The sequence below is a fragment of the Pinus tabuliformis genome, chromosome 3_1 (assembly GCF_031772625.1).
Source record: "Pinus tabuliformis cultivar Carrire ecotype Pingquan chromosome 3_1, CPIR1, whole genome shotgun sequence".
NCBI lineage: Eukaryota > Viridiplantae > Streptophyta > Pinopsida > Pinales > Pinaceae > Pinus > Pinus tabuliformis.
This window is the reverse complement of record NC_142301.1, coordinates 370,518,948-370,538,842: the sequence shown is the minus strand read 5'-3', so window position 1 is coordinate 370,538,842 and position 19,895 is coordinate 370,518,948. Positions and strand designations below refer to the sequence as shown.

The 19,895-nt window shown below is 39.3% G+C and overlaps 1 protein-coding gene across 1 annotated transcript in view; it reads right to left on the bottom strand.

Annotated features, from left to right (window-relative positions):
- The window catches only part of LOC149187250 (uncharacterized), a 308,667-nt gene extending 301,197 nt beyond the window's left edge, over positions 1 to 7,470 (bottom strand). Inside the window, exon 1 of the mRNA XM_089411330.1 lies at positions 7,083 to 7,470. Within this exon, the coding sequence (XP_089267456.1) occupies positions 7,083 to 7,352 (270 nt within the window). The 5' untranslated portion in view covers positions 7,353 to 7,470. The remainder of the gene's footprint in view (positions 1 to 7,082) is intronic.
- Between the last annotated feature and the right edge of the window lie 12,425 nt (positions 7,471 to 19,895).

Genomic DNA, 19,895 nt, shown 5'->3' with positions numbered 1-19,895 from the left:
AAATACCTAGAGACCAAGATTCTTCAGGGTGAAATCGAGAAGGAGCAGTGAAAGGCATAGAGACTGAGTTTCTCTAGAAGGAACTGAGGAGAGCAGTTCAAGATCAAGAAGAAAGGCGAAGGAAGGAAGAGGCAGAGCATGAAGGTCGGTGACAAGGTTATTGGGAGGACACTAGAGTCAAGGGTCCATGTCAAGGTCTTGGTACTTATCAATTGAAGATCTAGAAGAAGAATTTTGATCAGGTTTTCCTCTCAAGAAGTGAGAGGTTTTGGCCCTGGATGGAGAAGCCTACATACTGTGTCACTTGTCTTTTATTATGCATTTTGGTAATTATATTGATGAAAGAACACATTAATAAGATAACGAAGAAAAGACTATAAGATAAAAAGTAAAAGTGCATCACAAGCAATTATCAAGCAGATGTTGAAAAGTGTGCAACAAGAAATGCTTGTTGAGATTACAACAAGATGATGGAGCTTAGTGAAAAGAGTCGCCTTCACTAAGTGGGCCCGCAGGAAAATTATGGCACAAGTTCTATTTTTGATCACAGTGTGGATGATCACAGTGTGGGTGATCACAGTGTGGGTGATCACAGTATGAGTGATCACAGTGTGGGTGACCACAGTGTGAGTGATCACAGTGTGAGTGATCAAAGTCTATTTTTAGACTGGCTGTCAAAAATAGAAAAGTCAAATGTTATTGTCACATAATAATATTTGGACTATAAACTTGATCTTATTCTCTTGGAGCACTTCAGGATGAGCTACGGATGTGGTACATGCAGATCCCAAAGGAAAATACGTGGTTACCTATGGGATGACTAATATTTGCATGCAGGACTTCAGTTAGAACTCAAGTGAGTTGAGTTTAGTGGACTGGAGGTGCAGTTGATGGAGTTGTGTTCAGTTTAGCTTTGTTAAACTAGTTGTATTTAGTCTAACTGGAAAATAGACTAGAGATGAGTTGGGTGAATTAGTTATTAATTAATTCACAAGTTATTAACTCATAATGCAACTATAGAATACATCAGTTAACTCAGTTGCATGTCAGTGCATGTTCAATTCAGCAGGGACAGGTGTTAGAGGATCATATTGCTATCAGTTGTGACTATAGCTGTGCATGATGATTTGCACAATCAGAGGGATTGAGTATGCTAATGAATTGGCCAATATCAAGAATTGTAGCCTGTGATCACGTCCAACAGAGTGTGAGTGATTATTTGCAGGTCAAATACGAGTTTGGTAAGTCATTCTCATCAATTCTTGAGCATGTATTGAGCTGTGGAGGCAGGCAAGCAGCGGGGGAGATTTGGAGATCAGATCTGAGTTGTATTGTGTGTAGCATGAGGAGATAGTATTGAGTACTTGGGATGGGTATTGTACTATGTATTGTTACATGATTCAATCAATATAATATACAGATAGTGTGGGGTTTTTAGCGAGATGCTTTCCCCGGGAAAATACTGTGTTGATATGTGTGATTGATGCTTCTATGTGCACCTGTGAATGTTTCTGCTTCTGTAAATTGATGATCAACGTAGAGGAGATTATGTATTATACATGTTCCGCTTATAATTGTATGATCATGATAATCTCTGTGAATATGTGTCATATTATTCAAAATTTCTATAGCAGATAAATTGTTAACTTTGAATGCCCTAGATTTCTCAACACCCCCCTCACGGCTTCCCCTAGACATTGGGATCCATGTTGGTCGCTCTCTTTTTTAATGTTAGCAATATATTAAATAAAAATGAATATTTACATTAAATGAGTTATATAAAAATAATCGTGTAAGCCATCCCAACATACTCAGTTTTAATTACAATTATAAGTCTTGGGGTGTAAAAAGGGGTGTTATCCCTTGGTTTTCCACGTCACATCTTCAATAATACCCTTTAAATCTTCAACCCATAAGACAAATAGTTGTCCCCAGAGTTTGTAGCTAGATGATTTGGATGCATGTAGATTTCAGTAACAATTGCAGATAATTTGTTGGCTCTTTTTTTGCTTTCTTTTTACCTCCAAACATGTAAAATTGACTTACGATTGATTCTTTTTTGTTCCTTGTAAACTAAATATAGAGATTTGTTTGCCTCCAAAACACGTAGAATGACTTACATTTGGTGCCAGGGGCACATTTATGTATGAATCCAATTACGGTGGGGTTCATTTTATTTATTTCCTGTGTTTTTTACTTTCTTCATTGATCAAGTTGCCCCAAAACAAGTGCATGTACTATGTTTCTTGATGCCCATATTTGAGACATGTTAAATGCCCAATAGACATGAGATTCCCCTTTGAAATGAAGGACTTTTAGGATGTTCTTTATTGAACATGTGATGCTTCTTGTGTTGAAAGATGCCCTTAGCAAATTGGGGACATCCTTGTCATGTCCCCATGGGGTAACACAAGAGAGACATATATGTGCTTCATTGTCAATCACCAATAAGTTTCTTGTCAAGGAAAACATGTGAAAGATATTATTATAAGCATCATTCTAATTGCAGCAAGATAGAGCATACCATTTGCCACATTTGAAGAGATTGTGTCCCCAAAGCTACAACTAGTGCTTAATAAGATTCATGCAATCCTTTAAGAAGAATCATCACAACATCTTAATATATGATTCTAAATTGACATGTAACTAATTATTCAATGATCCAACAAGTTTTTGAGATGTGAGAGTGTGGGAGCGAAGAAACATACACGGGGATGTGTAAATACACCCGCAAGTTTTAAGAAAATTCATGGGGATAAGAGATATTAGGGTCCCTATTACAGGGGGATTGTCTTTAAAAAAATGAAAAAAAATCCCAAATAACAATTCATCCCATGTAAATTTCTCATTTTGTAATTAATTCCTTCTATATATATATATGACAAAAATCATGGGGAGATGCCCCAACACTCCACTTTTCAAGGGCGGTGCCCATAAGTCCTCCATTTTGTAAAATGTGTCCCAATGCATTGGTGAAACATTTCACTGTGCATTTTTCCAAGTTTTGTAAAATGGGGAGTATGGAGAAACATTTCTCTAAACACCCCATTCACAATCTTAAGGGATTGGGAAGTGTGGGAGACACACTCCTAATCTTGAGGGGTTGGGAAGTGTGGGGGACACACTCCTAATCTTGAGGGGTTTGGAAGTGTGGGGGACACACTCTGAACCTTGTGAGATGTGTCCTCATGGAACATTGCAATTACTCGTTTTTTTTTTGGACAAAATCATGTGGAGATGCGCCAACACCCCACTTTTCGAGAGCGGTTCCCATAATCCCTCCATTTTGTAAAATGGGTCCCATGCATTGGTGAAACATTTCACTGTGCATTTTTCCAAGTTCCTTAAAATGGAGAGTATGGAGAAACATTTCGATAAACACCCCCATTCCCAATCTTGAGGGATTGAGAAGTGTGGGGGGACACCCTCACAACCCTATGAGTTGTGTCCTCATAGAACATTGCAATTACACCATGAGGGATTACAAACTGTATAAAATACAATCCTATACTCTCCAACTCAAAACTTCATTTGATAGAATTTCTTTCAAATAAAGTCCAGTATTAGCATGTCAATTATGTTTATCTTGAGTGGTTGGGAGGAATGTTTGTTATCCTTCCACCCACATTTAATTCCTCAACCTTGTGAAATGCGTACTTATGGAACACTGCAATTACTCCATGAAGGATTACAAATTGTATAAAATACAATCCTATACTCTCCAAAGCATAACTTCATTTTATAGAATTCCCTTCTCAAATAAAGTCGAGTATGTCCAATATTAACATGTCAATTAGGTTTCTCGAATGATCAGGAGAATCACTTGTTATCCTCTACATCCACATTCAATTGCCACATGACATGTTGAATTCATAATAAATAACAAGCAATTTCCACATGACATGTTGAATTCATAAAAAATATATTATCATTATGACTTTTAACTTTCATTATTTCCCTCAAAAATAAAATCCCAATTCCCTAACTCACTACACATAACACACACATAAGTGACATGTTGAAATATATTCATTCACACACACAATGGAAACAAAATCTAAATATCAAACAACACATATAAGAACAAAATATTTACAAGAAAGGTCATATTCAACAATTTTTTTTAAACTTTTCTAACACTTAACATAATCAGAAAACAAACAATCTTTCCACTAACACATCAATTTGTCTAAGAGCACAAATCTGAATGATCACTTCATCTTCCAATGCCCTCTTTACTCTTTATTGTGAAAAATTAGCAAAGGAAAAATACCTAGTGCAGAAAAACATTAGCAATATTTTCTCCATCTCAACAATTGTTTAGGAAGGGAAATCAAGATTGATCTAAATTAGAAAAGGCGACAACTTTAGGAGATTCTTTAGGGCGAATATTATTCCTACATACATGCTTGTCTGGACATGGAGATGTATAAACATGTTACTAATTTTTTGGGCCAAATCTTAATTTTTATTGTTTAAAATGAGTTTTTGATTGTAAATATAGATTCATCACTATGAAATTAATTGTAAATATGGATTCAATACTCTGAAAATCCCCTCATACATTACAATTGTGGAGAATTTTTAACCCAAAATCGTGATTCTAAAAATTCCTTCCAAAATTTTTAGCTCGTGGACTTTTTCAGGGGTTTTACATCTCCACACAGGTAAATATAACACATTTGTTTTTTGTTGATGACATTTTAACTTTTGGCATCATCTCCGGATCCCAGTTGTCCACTCTACATCAGATATTTATCAGGTATGGTGCAACAACGGGGTTAACAAATGGCAGCAAATCAGTTCTTTACTACTCAGCTGGAAACAAGATGGATATCGATTACATAGCTGCTATATTTGGAGTTCAGAAAGCACCTCTAGAGGCAGGATTTCCATATCTGGGCTTTAGGCTCAGGCCCAATTTCTATGGAGTAAGAGACTAGATGTGGCTGGTTGACAAATACAAGAAGAAATTGAGCACATGGACAAACATATTTCTCTCCTAGAGGGCATATACATACTTACACAAGCTGTCTTGCAACAAATTACTGTGTACTATTCACATCTCTATATCATCCCGTCCACCATTGCCAACAAGATTAAGGCAATCACATCTCATTTTCTCTGGTCCGTGACTAGGACTGCTTCGAAATACCATTTGTGCAAATGGAGCGCACTAATCATCCCCAAGGAACTTGGGGGATGGGGCCTGCTAAATCATTCTGGAGGGCGTTGCATGGGAGAGGGATTTGGCAGGATATTCTGGACAAATATATGAAGGAATATAACATTGAATCCTTATATAGAGACAAAAGACAACACAAAACTAGAGGATCGATGATATGTAGATCTTTTATAAAAATCATTGACTGGTGGCGCATGGGCATGGCATGGGAATTTGGCAATGGATAGAAAATTCTTATTAGCACAGATAAAATAAAGAGTGCAAATGTTGGTACACATATTGGCAAACATACAATGACACTTCTAAATCACAGAGGATATATCTATTTGAACCAGACGATCAAAGAATGGAAAGCGGGATGCTCGATTTGGAAAGATGCGGCAGATTTGAACTTGGATGGCTCAAGTGCTAAGGAATGGCAAACATATGTAAAGAACTTGAGCCTTGCAGGTTTGTGTTACAACAGAAGTGGAGACTGCATAAACTAGGTTGGGAGAATAGTTCAAAACACGCTCATCGTGGCGGAAACATACAAATCATTGTCGGCACAGATTTACAATCCACAGGAACTATCATGGTTCTCCAAAATCTGGAAGTGGCAGGTTCCCATCAAAATCATCCTATTCTCATGAATGGTGTGGAGGAATAAGATACTTACATGGGATAACCTGTTGATAAGGGGCCACTTGGGTTCGGGTTACTATATATTCTGCAGGGCAACGTCTGAATCTGCCAATCACATATTCTTTACATGTCCAATGACCAATACGATTTGGGAATGCATATCATCTGCTCTCTAGATCCCATACAAGAGAACAAACAACCTTGAAGATTGCATAATGAATTGGAAAACTGTTACAAAAAATTTCAAGGCGCTGCCCCTCTACATCATTTGGGAAACAACCATTAATTGTTTGAAGGAAAGCAATATAACATCAACTAGATTTGTCACAAGGTAACAACATGGATATATGCTATCACATAGAAGATTGTTTACACAGGTGATCTTTCCCATTTGAGTCCTTCATTGATCAGCGTCCCAGTTGGATTTTTCGATGGAGTTGCACAACTGGGGGATGTGGATGTGGCGCGTTGCTTTAGATAGACGGAAGCAAACAATATTAGCTTCATTGAACGAAGGCACGTGCACCAACACAAGAGCTGAAGCAATCGCTTTATGGGGATTACTTTGGTTTGCACAAGAAAAGAAACTAAATTGTCTACATATCTATGGTGATTCCAAATCTCTCATTGATGGAATCATGGGATACTCAGATTTTGATCCCCCCCCACACTATCGGGTTGGATAAAGAGGATAAAGCACAGATTGGGATCACTTGAAGCATACACTATCACTCACATCTATAGAGAAACCAACACAGAGGCGGACAAATTGTCAAAGGATGACATTAGAGAGCCCTATGGAATCATGAAATTCAAAGTCATTATGGACGACACTACACGAGACGAGGGTGTGCTCAGCCTTCCGTGACACTTTTTGGTCACAACAACATTTCCTTTGTAATTTTGATATTTTCCAGACAACATAAATTTATGTTTAATGAAAAGATAGTGATAGACAATCTCATAGACTTTTATATTAGAAAATGGAAATTATGAATGACTGCTAGTTTAAAAAAAATTGTTGTTTCTTAGATTTGACATATATAACTATCTTCACATGCTAAACCAATCTCAATCTCTGCAAATTACATGAAAATATAATGCACATCTACTAGTTTTATCTTGATAATAAAATCAACCTTTTTTTCCTCTTGAAAAAAAAAAACCAAACAAAAAAAATATCACAGACTACGGCCAATATAGATTAATCCGGAAAATTCCTTTTTTTTAATAGAAAACAATTCCATCGAGGTGGGAATAGAGCGGCCCTGACCTTTGCCATTGCCTGGACTCTGTCAGTACGTCCACCATGTTTGCTGCCGTTAGTGTTTGGGCTTTCTTCATCATCAATGCAGAAGACAATAGTAGCATGGCTCTCCCAGGTGGCGTAGTTGGTCGCAATGATCACTGCAAAGCTCACGCCTTTGCTGGGGTCCACAATACGGAAGAACCATCCTTCAAAGGAGGGATATGGCCGAATGCATTCAGGTAACAGTCGGCTGAAACTGGGGGGATGCTGATCCCATGGATGCACCCACTTCATTTTATTTTTCAGCACTCAATTGTTTTACGAGAAGGATTCCTTCAGGGTCACTTCTCTATTTGTGAGCAAAATGTTTTTCTATCCTAACTAATGTCTGCCTGTGTTAAAGTTATAAGTTTGGTTGGTTCGAGAAGATTGAAAAAGCTGTCTGACCAATTTAAAATACCCTGTAACTTTGCATGGGAAAGGGGTTACATAAGCTGCCAAAACATATATATGATTGTCATAATATATTATTTTTAATATTATAAACAGGAACCAGGCCGCATAACGACAGTACCTGTCGCGACTGAACTTGAAATTGCATAAAATCAATCGCTGTTCAGTTGATTTCATGATTGCAATCTATGTCTTTCATTTACCTGCTCTTTAATATAACATTATCTGTGTGTAAAGTAATATATTAAAAAATAAAACTATTTTTTTAAACCATGCATAATTATCACCAAAATTAAATAAATCAATTTCAAATTGCTGATAATATTATTATTGTTTTCGCACAATCTTCTGAATGGATAATATTATTAACATTTTAGACACAATCTTCTTTGAGATAATAACATTCAGCATATATTTTAATTGAGGCTATGGCTTGATGTGGAAATGTTGTAAGGAAGTCTCCGTGGTGACGAATAAGAGAGACTAACGAACGTTGACGCTAGAAAAGAAAAGGCCAACGAAAATCTGTGGGCAAGCATGAAATCACAGCTCCTTGACTTTAAGGATCTGCCCCTGTTTCGATGATGGTTGATTGAACTAATCCCGAAAGTTGTCAACAAATATTTTCGATGGGTCGTCACAAAAGAAAACAAATGTTGTATGGCAGCGTAGCAGTGGATGATATGTTTTAAAAAAAATTCTCGGAGGGTTGTTTCTCATCCCCGACCCAGAAAAGGGGATAAAATATATTTGGGTTAGGTTTGATGACTAATAATCACTTAAAATATATGGCATTATGGCAAGGATTATGGCAAGGATTGGAATTAGCAATAGTTAATGGAATGCTAAAAATTAAAAGTTTTTGGTGACTCTCAAATCGTCATCCAACCAGCAATAAAGTATTGTACAACATAAGACTTAAGGATTGGAACTAGCAATAGTCAATGGAATGCAAAAACTTCAAAGTCTTTGGTGACTCTAAAATCGTCATCCAACAAGCAATAAAGTGTCGTATAACAAAAGACCTATGGCTTCCAACGCTTTTGCATAGGATTAAATTGTTAATGGGTCAATTTGATTCTATTGATTTTGATATATCATAAGACATTTGAATGAAGTGGTTGACCAAATGGCAAACTTGGGAGTCTTATTAAATTGGGGAGATATGAAAATAAATGAGGAAAGGTTAACATTCAAACACATTCCATAATGATGAAAATGCATTCAGAAATAAGGCAAATCAAGAAGCGCACTAAGCTCGGGAACAATGAACAATTGGCAGAGTTAAGACAGTTTCAATTTATATTAATTACATAATTCCCTGGATTCTGGGGAAAAAATCGCTCTCGGATTGGCTCTGCAACCCCGACAACTACGCTACGCTACAAAGCTTTGGAGTTCGAAATGGTCAATCCTGGGGGGGCGACGACCCCTCCTTTCACAACATTGTAGTAGGAAAACCTCCTCCCATCTTGGCTCGTAGTCCAATCCCACAACCAAGCATCTAAGCAAAGGACACGTCCACCAACTCTTCTTCCCTGCAGGCAACACAAAAGGGGGCCAATGATCAAGCCCAAGCTAACAAGCATGGAAAACTGACTGAGGGGTCAAATGGGCCCTACAGGCCATCAACTAAGGTTAAACCCCTTATGGAATTCCTGACAGAAAAGCTTGGAGCTATGGTTGAGCACATGAAGGAATACACCTTGATAGGAAAATTTGTAGGGCCATGGCCTTCAGAAAGGGTTCTAATAAACTGGATAAGGAAAAATTGGCGCGTAAAGGGAGATCTAGAGCTCAAGCTTGGGCCAAAAGGGTTTTTTACAGTCATTTTCAATGACATAAAGGACAAAGATGCAATCTTTCAAGGAGGCCCTTACTTCATGAATGCAACAAGTATTTTCTTGAAACCATGGGTGCCTAGATTTAACCCCAAGAAAGAAGACTTCTCAACCCTTCCAATGTGGATTCACTTATATTTATTGTTGTAGGAGTATTGGGATCCAAAGATTCTAGCTCGGATTGGAAATAAATTAGGAGGTCATATAATGTTGTCAGAAACCACTAAGGCAGGGTGATACACTTCGTATGCACGTCTTTGTATTTGCATGGATCTCACTAAGCCTCTGTCGGCATGCATCTTACTGAGTTGTGAGGACATCATCTGGGAACATGCCATTGATTACAAACAAATACCTTTCTGATGCAAACAATGCCATGAATATGGCCACCTTGACAAAGATTGTCCGGTCATCCTATAACAACAGAAGAAACGAGCAAATCTACACTGAGATCAAGTGGCAGCCTCAGAAGGGTTTACTCTAGTTAATAACAAGAAAAACACAGTATGTAGAAGGGGAGGCAATAACAAGGAAAAATAACAACAAGAGCATAATCAATTTGGCATTCTCTAGAATCTCCCAGAGGACGACCCTCAAGCCCCAGTAGAGGAGGAGAATCAATCTAAACACAATGCATCCAAGGGGGAAACTACTAATGATAAAGGCAAAACAATAAAAGAACACCAACACAAGGTTGGGGAGGATACCTCAATGAAAGATGCAGAAGCCCCATCCCCAATGGAGGAAGAGGAAATCTTGGATCCAGAGCTACTTGAAGTAAACTTTCAATAGATAGCAGAGGATTGGAAATCTAAGGACCCAAACTCTCTCACGGAGGATCAAGTGCAACTGGTCGCAAGGGCATACATGAGACATCAAGATCTCCTGCTAAACCAAGTCAAAAATCAAGGTAATGATTCCTCTCTCAACACTATGAGTTCCTCACAAGGAATAAAAAGAAATGCTCCTCAAGATCGAGTAGTAGTTTCAAAATATTCAAACAAAAAAGGCAGAAAATCAAATGGGCAACATCTTCAAGAGATGGGGGAATATCTTGTTAATACATGGAGGGAAGCTCCCATTGATACACATTTTCACCCCACCCCCAAATGATGAAGATCATTTCTTGGAATATTCAGGGCCTCAATGGAAAAATCAAAAGTAGGCTCCTCAGAAATAAACTCCAACAAGAAAAGCTAGATATCATATTACTGCAGGAAACTAAATGCAACTTTGAAACACTGAAGAATATAGTGTCCTCATTTTGGAAGAACTATGAACTCTTAAGTCATTGCGCAGTGGGGGCATCGAGTGGGCTGGCCATCCTTTGGAACCCATCCACGGTGGTTTTGAAGGACTCGTTTTCATTCCCCTGCATTCTTACTAGTATTTTTAAGCCTGTGGGCTCCTCCCAAGCAGTTTAAATCTCAAATATATATGGCCCCAATGCACCTCAAGATAAGAGGCATCTGCTGACCAACTTGCAATATTTGGCCCAGGTAATAGGAGAAGCAAAGTGGATCTTGGGAGGTGACTTCAACATGATCAGGTCTCTGACTGAAAAAAAGGGAGGTGTCAGAAGACTCGATCAAGAAGCCACTCATTTCAAATCCTTCATAGAGGATCACAAGTTGGTGGATATCCCTACTCCAAATGGCTCCCATACCTGGAACAATCGAAGGGGAGGGGAAAATCAAGTGGCTTGCAGATTGGACCACTTCTTGGCATCATAATCCCTATATTTGACAAACTTGAGTGCAGAAGCAATCATTTTGCCTTGCCACGACTCTGACCACTAGCCAATGAGACTTAGACTAAAAGTTCCAGCACACCCCCAACAAACCTTTCAGGTTTGAAGCATTCTGGCTTCGGCATCCATAATTTACTTCAAACATGGAAAATTGGTGGTTGGAATCTTCAGCCCTATAGGGAGGAATAATGTTTCGCTTTCAACAAAGGCTAAAATTCATCAAGCAAAAATTGAAAGCATGAACATTGCGGACTTTGGGAACATCCAAGAAGCAAAAAGGAATATTGAGAACGACATGGAACAGGTGCAACAAATAATGATAGTAGAGGGAGGTACATAAGAGCTTAAAGAAAAGGAAAAGGAATTAGCACAACAACATGGGGAAAGGCTACAACAGGAGGAAATTATGTATAAGAAAAAATCTAGAATAAAATGGTTGCAAGAAGGTGAAAAAAATACAAAATTCTTCCATAGATCTATGATACAATATAGGCAACAAAATAAGATCCATTTCATTCAAGATGAGTCTCAACAAATATTGGAAGAGCAGGATGAAATCTCAGCAACGATGCACAATCACTTCCAAACTCTGCTTACGGAACCAGTTAATGACATAAGGGCTGCAATTAATCAAATTCTTCAGCATATCCCCAAATTGGTGTCGGAAGAGAAGAATGCACTCTTATCTCGCGAAGTGTCCTTCAGGGAAGTAGAAGATATTGTTATGGGCATGCAAAAAAACAAGGCACCCGACCTTGATGGCTTAACAATTGAATTCTATCAAGCTTGTTGGCACATTTTGGGGTATAATGTATGGAAATTTGTGGAAAAATCTCATTGTACCTCTTCTCTCCTCTCGGCATTCGATGCCACTTTCATCTCTCGTATGCCTAAATCTCAAAAAGTAGACTTTCCAGCAGATTATAGACCAATTGCTCTGTGTAATGTAATCTTTAAAATAATTTCTAAAACTATTGCAAATAGGTTGAAGTTGGTCCTGCCTATCATAATTTCCCCAGAGCATATTGGATATGTGGAGGGGCATCAGATCTTAGACAACTTAATTTTGGTTCAAGAGCATCTCCATACTCTAAAGGCCACGGAAACACTAGGTATGGTAATTAAACTTGACATGTCGAAAGAATTCGACAAAATCAGTTGGCAATTTATTTATCATATTCTCTCTGCTTTTGGATTTAATGAGTTTTGGATCAACTAGGTCATGTCTCTAATAACCAAGGTCTTCTTCTTTGTCCTTATAAATGGTGCTCCCACCCCCACCTTCTCACCCACAGGAGGGATCTGGAAAGGGAATCCTATCTCTCCTAATATCCTCCTTTTAGTTGTTGAAGGGCTAGGGCAGTCTCTCAACCATGCCTTAGCCTTTGGTAAACTTCAAGGTCTCACTTAGGGTTCTGATGCAGTGTGTTCTTCCCATCAGCAATTTGTAGATGACACAATTCTAATGGGAAAACCCTCCCTTAAAGAAGCTCTAGAATTCAAAAAGCTTATGGATCTCTTCTCTTTAGCCTCTGACACCTCTATCAATGGAACCAAATCCCAAATTTTCTTTTTCAATACCCCAGTGGCAGTGTAGACCTAGATTTCCCACCTTATGGGCTTCAAAATAGGTTCCTTGCATTCTACTTATCTGGGGGCTCCCTTAATTTCCAACCCCATGAAAATTTTGATCTAGGAAAACCTTATCCTGAAATTTGAATCAAAACTCTCATCTTGGACCTTTAGGACTCTCAATTTGGCAGGCAGGCTGACTCTTTTGAAGTCAATTTTGCAATCCATGGCCACTTATTTTCTCTCCGACTTGGCTGCTCCAAAGGTATTCCTCAGCAAACTCCAAAGCATCCAACGTTCATTCCTTTGGGGAGGGCCCAGTAGGGGCAAAAAATGGGCCTTAGTGGCCTGGGATAAGCTATGTTTGCCCAAACACTACGGAGGCTTGGGCCTTAAAGATCCACAAATTATGAGTCAGATGCTCTCTACCAAAGTTTGGTGGAGATGGATAAAAGGCCCAACTTCTCAATGGGGGCAGTATTGGTCTAACAAGTATGCTCTTGGAATCACTGCTAATCAATTAGTTAGATTTTCCAATATAATGCCAGGCTCACACACCTGAAACTCAACATGTCACAACAAAACTCTCGTACAAGAACACAACTTTTGGGAGGCACACAATGGAAAATAAACTCTATTTTGGTAAGATTCTTGGAACCAGTGGCCAATACTCTCTTCTCTTGCCCAGCTAAACTCTCTAAGAGATAATCTCACCAATAGGGGAGCTCTAGCGTTGTGCGATTATTGGACTGAGTAGGACCGTCCCACTAGGTGGAGAAAATGGAGTGATTTCACCCCCCTCCTATCACCGGACCTCGCTGAGGCTTATAAATTGATCTCAAAACATTTAACTAATCACAACGTCAAGCTGCATGAGGAAAATGATGTGCTCAGGTGGGGATATTGACCTTCAGGAAACTTCAGCATTAAGGAATAAAGGCAACTGTTAATCAAAAATCTTCTCCGAGAGGTTAGTAAACAGTGGAAGCACTTGTGGAAACTCAAACATTGGCCAAAAATTTCTCTATTCCTTTGGTTGTTGCTCAAACACAAAAAACTCACCTGGGATAGGCTGCAGAAGCGAGGATTGATAAGACCCTCAATTTTCCATATCTGCTTCTTGAAAGAGGCGAATTATGCTCATCTATTTCTTGATTATGATTACACAAAAGAAATTTGGATGCTTTTACACCATGCCTTTGGCATTCCTCCTCAATTTTGGGTGGGAATTAAGGAGCTTCTTGTCAATTTGCTAGTGTCTTCTTTCTCCATTACTATTTTAAATAGGGTTTGGGCTCTGATGCCAGGTTTTATCCTTTGGTCCCTTTGGAAGGAAAGGAACTACAGGATCTTCAAGGACTCCTCCAAAGGGCGAGGAGTTGTCTGGGATCAAAATCTACAGATGTTGAATGAAACAATTGATCTTACCCTATGGGATTCCAAGGATTGGGAGTGTGCTGAGTCTAAAAAATGCATCTTATCTAATCTTGGGTTGAAGGCTTCAAAGATAAGGAAAACTAACAAGAAATCTTAGGTTAGGAAGACAAGTCCTGTTGATTGGTCCCCACGACCACTTGGTTTTGTTAAACTGGATTTCAATGGAGCTTCTAATGGAAACTCGAGCCTGACTAGCTATTGAGGCGCCTCCAGGAACACGCAAGGAGCCATTTTGCATATCTATATGGGCAAATTAGGAGTTACTACAAACAACACAACAGAGCTCTGGTATTAGAACAAGGATTAAAATTAGCCAAGCAACTTCACTTCAACCAGCTAGTAATCGAGGGGGACTCAGAGCTCATCATCACAATCCTAAAAAAATTCAATTTGGCACTCCTCTTCAAAAAAATTGTTAATAGCTCGAGGCTTGAATGCATAATGGAGCGAGTGGTTAAGGCACTAGCACAAATAGAGGGAACTCTTCTACTGCATATTAAATGTGAATGGAACAAGTTGGCAGATCTATTAGCATACAAAGGATTGGCCTTGAATACATCATTAGGGGAATTTTTAGGTCTAAAATGGGCCTCCTAAGAAAAATGTACAACCAAAATAAACTTTATAAGAACCAATAGGATTCAAGATGATGATGTCAACCATGGGGGATGATTCACCATTTTTGGAGTAAAAAAGTAAAAAGATCAAAAAATAATAAAATAATAAAACTACTTTTTCAACTCATATTTTCAACTTATCTCCCTAAGCTTTTACTCAAATTTCGAGCGAGAGTACTTGTTAGATGGAAACTTTAATTCCTCATCCTGTTGGCATTATGATTCAAGTGTTGTCCTTGATGGCAACTCACTCAGAGGTTGGTACAGATGCTCAGAAGTTGGTACAGGAGATGGCAACTTAATCAGAAGACAGATCCTAGTACAGCTTGCCAAGGAAGTTCATACACGCAGGTTTGTTAAGACCAAGTCGCGTGTACACGCAGGTTGGCTTCAGAAAAAGCGCGTGTATGTGGAAAAGTACCTTTGGTCCATGGCGGTTAGTCCTTGGAAGTTGTGCCTATGGTTTCGGACCATTATGTCTCGACGGACGTGTTGATCCCTAGTTTCGAGGTTGATGGTATTGTGTTTCTATGGTTTTGGCTCTTGGTATTGAACAAGGCCTAAGGCTATATAAGGAGAAGATCACTAGGCAAAGGATGATGGATTGTGGGTGTCTGACGCAGTGAGAAGATCTGGTATTGCTGGTTATCTGTTCGGGACGCTTGGCAAGGGTCGGATCTGACAGCAAAGGCAGAAGTAATCATTTCTAGATCTGCACGCGGGTTGCCTTTGGAGAAAGCGCGTATACACGCGGTTTTGGTACAGTGAAGTAGCGTATGCATGATAAGTGTTAATATTTCAGGTTGCTGCTGATTCTGGTGGTTGTTGCAGAGTTCTAGATTCTGGTTTGGGTTCTGTGTTCTTGATGACAGGGTTTCAGTAATTCAGTATTGGGTTGTTTAATGAATTATGATGCAAGTATAAGTTGATGATTGTATTGCGGTAATGTTTGCTTTGTACTCTTGGATCCAGTATGAAAATGTATGAAACGTGGTCCCTGAAGGTTGTAGGGTCAGCACCTACGTACTAGTAAATGGATCAGCTAGTACAAGAGCTGAGGGGGTTGTAGCTCCCTTCCTAAAGTAGTTGGAAAACGAGAGAGGGTTGTAGCCCTCTGCAGGTTGTAGCCTGCGTGCTGGTAAAGGACTGCACCAGTACATTGTAAAAGAAGTTTCTCATTAAAGAAGAAAGAGACAAATTGCAGCAGGTGGTTTTCACCCACATTGGGTTTCCACCTTATATCATGGTGTTCATGTGTGTGGCTTTTGTGTGATGATCTATTCTGTTATACTGCATCTGTTTACTGTTAATATGCTAAATAATATCCTGATGCATTTACTGAAGATAAGATTAACTGAATCATAAGATCTCTGCATATACGCTAGTTGCTTTAGACACAGTCGCGTGTACACGCGGGTTCACTTAACTGAAGTCGCGTATATGTTTCTGAGTATGAAATTGAAAAGTTTTATCTGATCTGATAATACTGATTCACCCCCCCCTCTCAGTATTATTTCCAACAATTGGTATCAGAGCAGGTCCTTCAAAGAAAGCTTGATCGCTTGAAGGAAAAGATCCATCAAATGGCTAATCCAGAAAGAGAGGCACACATCAGGCCACCAGTCTTTGACGGGAACAATTTTACTCACTGGAAGATAAGAACCACTGCATACCTACAGTCGCTTGGAGCAGAAGTTTGGGGAATCGTAGAAGGAGGATACAAATTCCCATCAGCAACTCCTACAGATCCAGCAGAGAAAAAGCAATATGAGCTCAATGCCAAAGTAGTTACTGTCCTATTGAGTACTTTGACTCAATCAGAATTTATGAAGATCATGCATCTCAAATCAGCTAAGGAAATATGGGACAAAATTGTTACAAGCTACGAAGGAGATGATCAGGTAAAAATAGCAAAGCTTCAAACTCTCAGAATCCGATATGAAACTCTTAAGATGCGAAGTAATGAAAGCGTAGCTAATTATTTCCTGCGTATGGATGAGATTGTGAATTGTATGAGGGATCTGGGTGAAGAATTTGAGGAAGTTGTCTTAGTTCAAAAGGTTTTGAGATCTCTGTCTACTAAATTTGATTCTAAAGTATCTGCCATAGAAGAAAAGGAGAATGTGCGGAAAATTACCATGTCACAGCTTCACGGGATCTTAACTGCTTTTGAAATGCGACAAGAGGTACCACCAGAGGCCGCATTCGAAGTGTCAGAGGAAGAAGATGAGGTAAATTTTGTCAAGAATCTTGAACGGGGATCTGGACGGTTCAAAGATAAGCTACCTTTCAAATGTTTTCTATGTGGTAGAGTTGGTCACTATGCTGCTAGATGTCCTCATAACAAAGAAAAGATATATGAAGAAGATGGTAGAAGCTATTATACCCATATTAAAAGTTCATTAAATGATAGTGAGGATATTAGAAGTCTCATGGCACATAAGAAGAAGAATGCTTCATCCAATAATAGCGAGGATATTAAAAGTCTCATGGCACATGAAGAGACGAATGCAGAAACTGAAGAAGTTGCCAAACTAAAAGAACTATTGGAGACAGAAACCAGGGTAAGGGAGAAATTGCAGGATATAGCAAAAGATCAGAGCACAACATTCAGAGACTTGAATCAAAGATCCTCTCTCTAAAAGAAGATCTTGAAGATCAAGAACATGAAGTGATCAAACTAAAGCGACAAGTGGAAGAAGGGAGAAAAGTTGAAGAAGACCTAAGGAAGAAGTATCTGAAAAAGGAAGAACAACATCAAGTTGAGGTAAATATCTTGAAAGGTAAACTAGAAGAAAAGGATAAGCTTTTACGATTTCAAGATAGTTCTAAAGTCTTGGATGATATTCTTAATAGTCAAAGATCTCCTGCTATCAAGACTGGTCTTGGTTTTCATGAATATGTTGAAGGTGAATCTAGTTCACAAGGTGAGACAAGAAACTCTAATGAGAAATCTGAAATGCTCAAGGAACAACCAAGGAAAGAAATTCCTCAAGGAAGATCCTTTACTCCTAACTATGGACGTGATAGACGATTATTTCCTCCGCTGAATAATGTTGAATGTTATGTATGTCATAATCTTGGACATGTTGCAGCCAGATGCAGAAGTAGAATGGTTCAAGAAAGATCATCGCATCCCAGGTACTTCAGAGGGTATTGCTTTGCCTGCAATGCATATGGACACAAAGCAATTGATTGTGATAGAAGGAACATGAAAAATATAAGGTGCTATACATGCAACAACTATGGGCATAAAGCAAGGGAATGCAGGAGCAGATTTCAAAATTCAAGACAAAAGGACCATACATCATCACAGTTGCAGGAATTGAAGAAGACAGAGACAGAAAGGTGTGGGATAACTCAGTCAGCTGACATAACAGACACAGGGGAATCTGAAAGTGAAATTCAGTATTCCATCCTGCATACGCTTATATAATGAAGACAAGTCGCGTATATACGCGAGTTACAGGCTGCAAAGTCGCGTATATGGAGAAAGGGCAGCAGAACAGACCCAGGTTCAGTCATGGTTGGCTCAGGCTCAGGGGGAGCAGAACAGACTCAGGAAATGGTTCAGACATGGTTGGCTTAGACTCAGGGGGAGAATATTCTTCAAATAATGCATTGTTGGCATTATGGTTAGAAGGTGTTGATAAAGTCTATGAAGCTAAATGATACATCTTACTGTTTAGGAATGGTATTGCAGGCTGATGCTTATGGTACAGATCATGATGCTGTTGGTGGCTTTCATAAGTCTTGGTCTAGATATTTCATCACTATGTCATGTATCTCTTTTATGATGTCAAGGTCATGTAACGGCCTATGTTGGTTTCCCCACTATGCCTGGGATGAATGATGAAATGTTCATGTATTATCATGTATCTTCACATGGTTAGGTGGATGAGTCAATATTGGTATATCCCCACTAGGTTGGGTGATGAATGTATGTTGAGTCTTTTGGTGATAGGAAGGTCTTCTATGATGTATAAGTCTTTGTTCTTCTTGAAGAACATCTTTTGCAGATCTTGCCTACAGTCAAGGGGAGCATGAACAACACAATTCAGCAAGAGCAGGATGGATAGATTGGTACACTTTGGCATACACAAAGGGGGAGCACATTTGGAGATTTCAGCATGTACTCAGGGGGAGTATGGACAGCAGTATGGACAGGAGAGGGTATACCAAAGAAGAGAATATCTTGGTCCACCCTTTGCCCTTGATGTCAAAGGGGGAGAGTGACTTGGTGTGGTGGTTGCCATCAAGTCCAAAGGGGGAGATTGTTGGCATTATGATTCAAGTGTTGTCCTTGATGGCAACTCACTCAGAGGTTGGTACAGATGCTCAGAAGTTGGTACAGGAGATGGCAACTTAATCAGAAGACAGATCCTAGTACAGCTTGCCAAGGAAGTTCATACACGCAGGTTTGTTAAGACCAAGTCGCGTGTACACGCAGGTTGGCTTCAGAAAAAGCGCGTGTATGTGGAAAAGTACCTTTGGTCCATGGCGGTTAGTCCTTGGAAGTTGTGCCTATGGTTTCGGACCATTATGTCTCGACGGACGTGTTGATCCCTAGTTTCGAGGTTGATGGTATTGTGTTTCTATGGTTTTGGCTCTTGGTATTGAACAAGGCCTAAGGCTATATAAGGAGAAGATCACTAGGCAAAGGATGATGGATTGTGGGTGTCTGACGCAGTGAGAAGATCTGGTATTGCTGGTTATCTGTTCGGGACGCTTGGCAAGGGTCGGATCTGACAGCAAAGGCAGAAGTAATCATTTCTAGATCTGCACGCGGGTTGCCTTTGGAGAAAGCGCGTATACACGCGGTTTTGGTACAGTGAAGTAGCGTATGCATGATAAGTGTTAATATTTCAGGTTGCTGCTGATTCTGGTGGTTGTTGCAGAGTTCTAGATTCTGGTTTGGGTTCTGTGTTCTTGATGACAGGGTTTCAGTAATTCAGTATTGGGTTGTTTAATGAATTATGATGCAAGTATAAGTTGATGATTGTATTGCGGTAATGTTTGCTTTGTACTCTTGGATCCAGTATGAAAATGTATGAAACGTGGTCCCTGAAGGTTGTAGGGTCAGCACCTACGTACTAGTAAATGGATCAGCTAGTACAAGAGCTGAGGGGGTTGTAGCTCCCTTCCTAAAGTAGTTGGAAAACGAGAG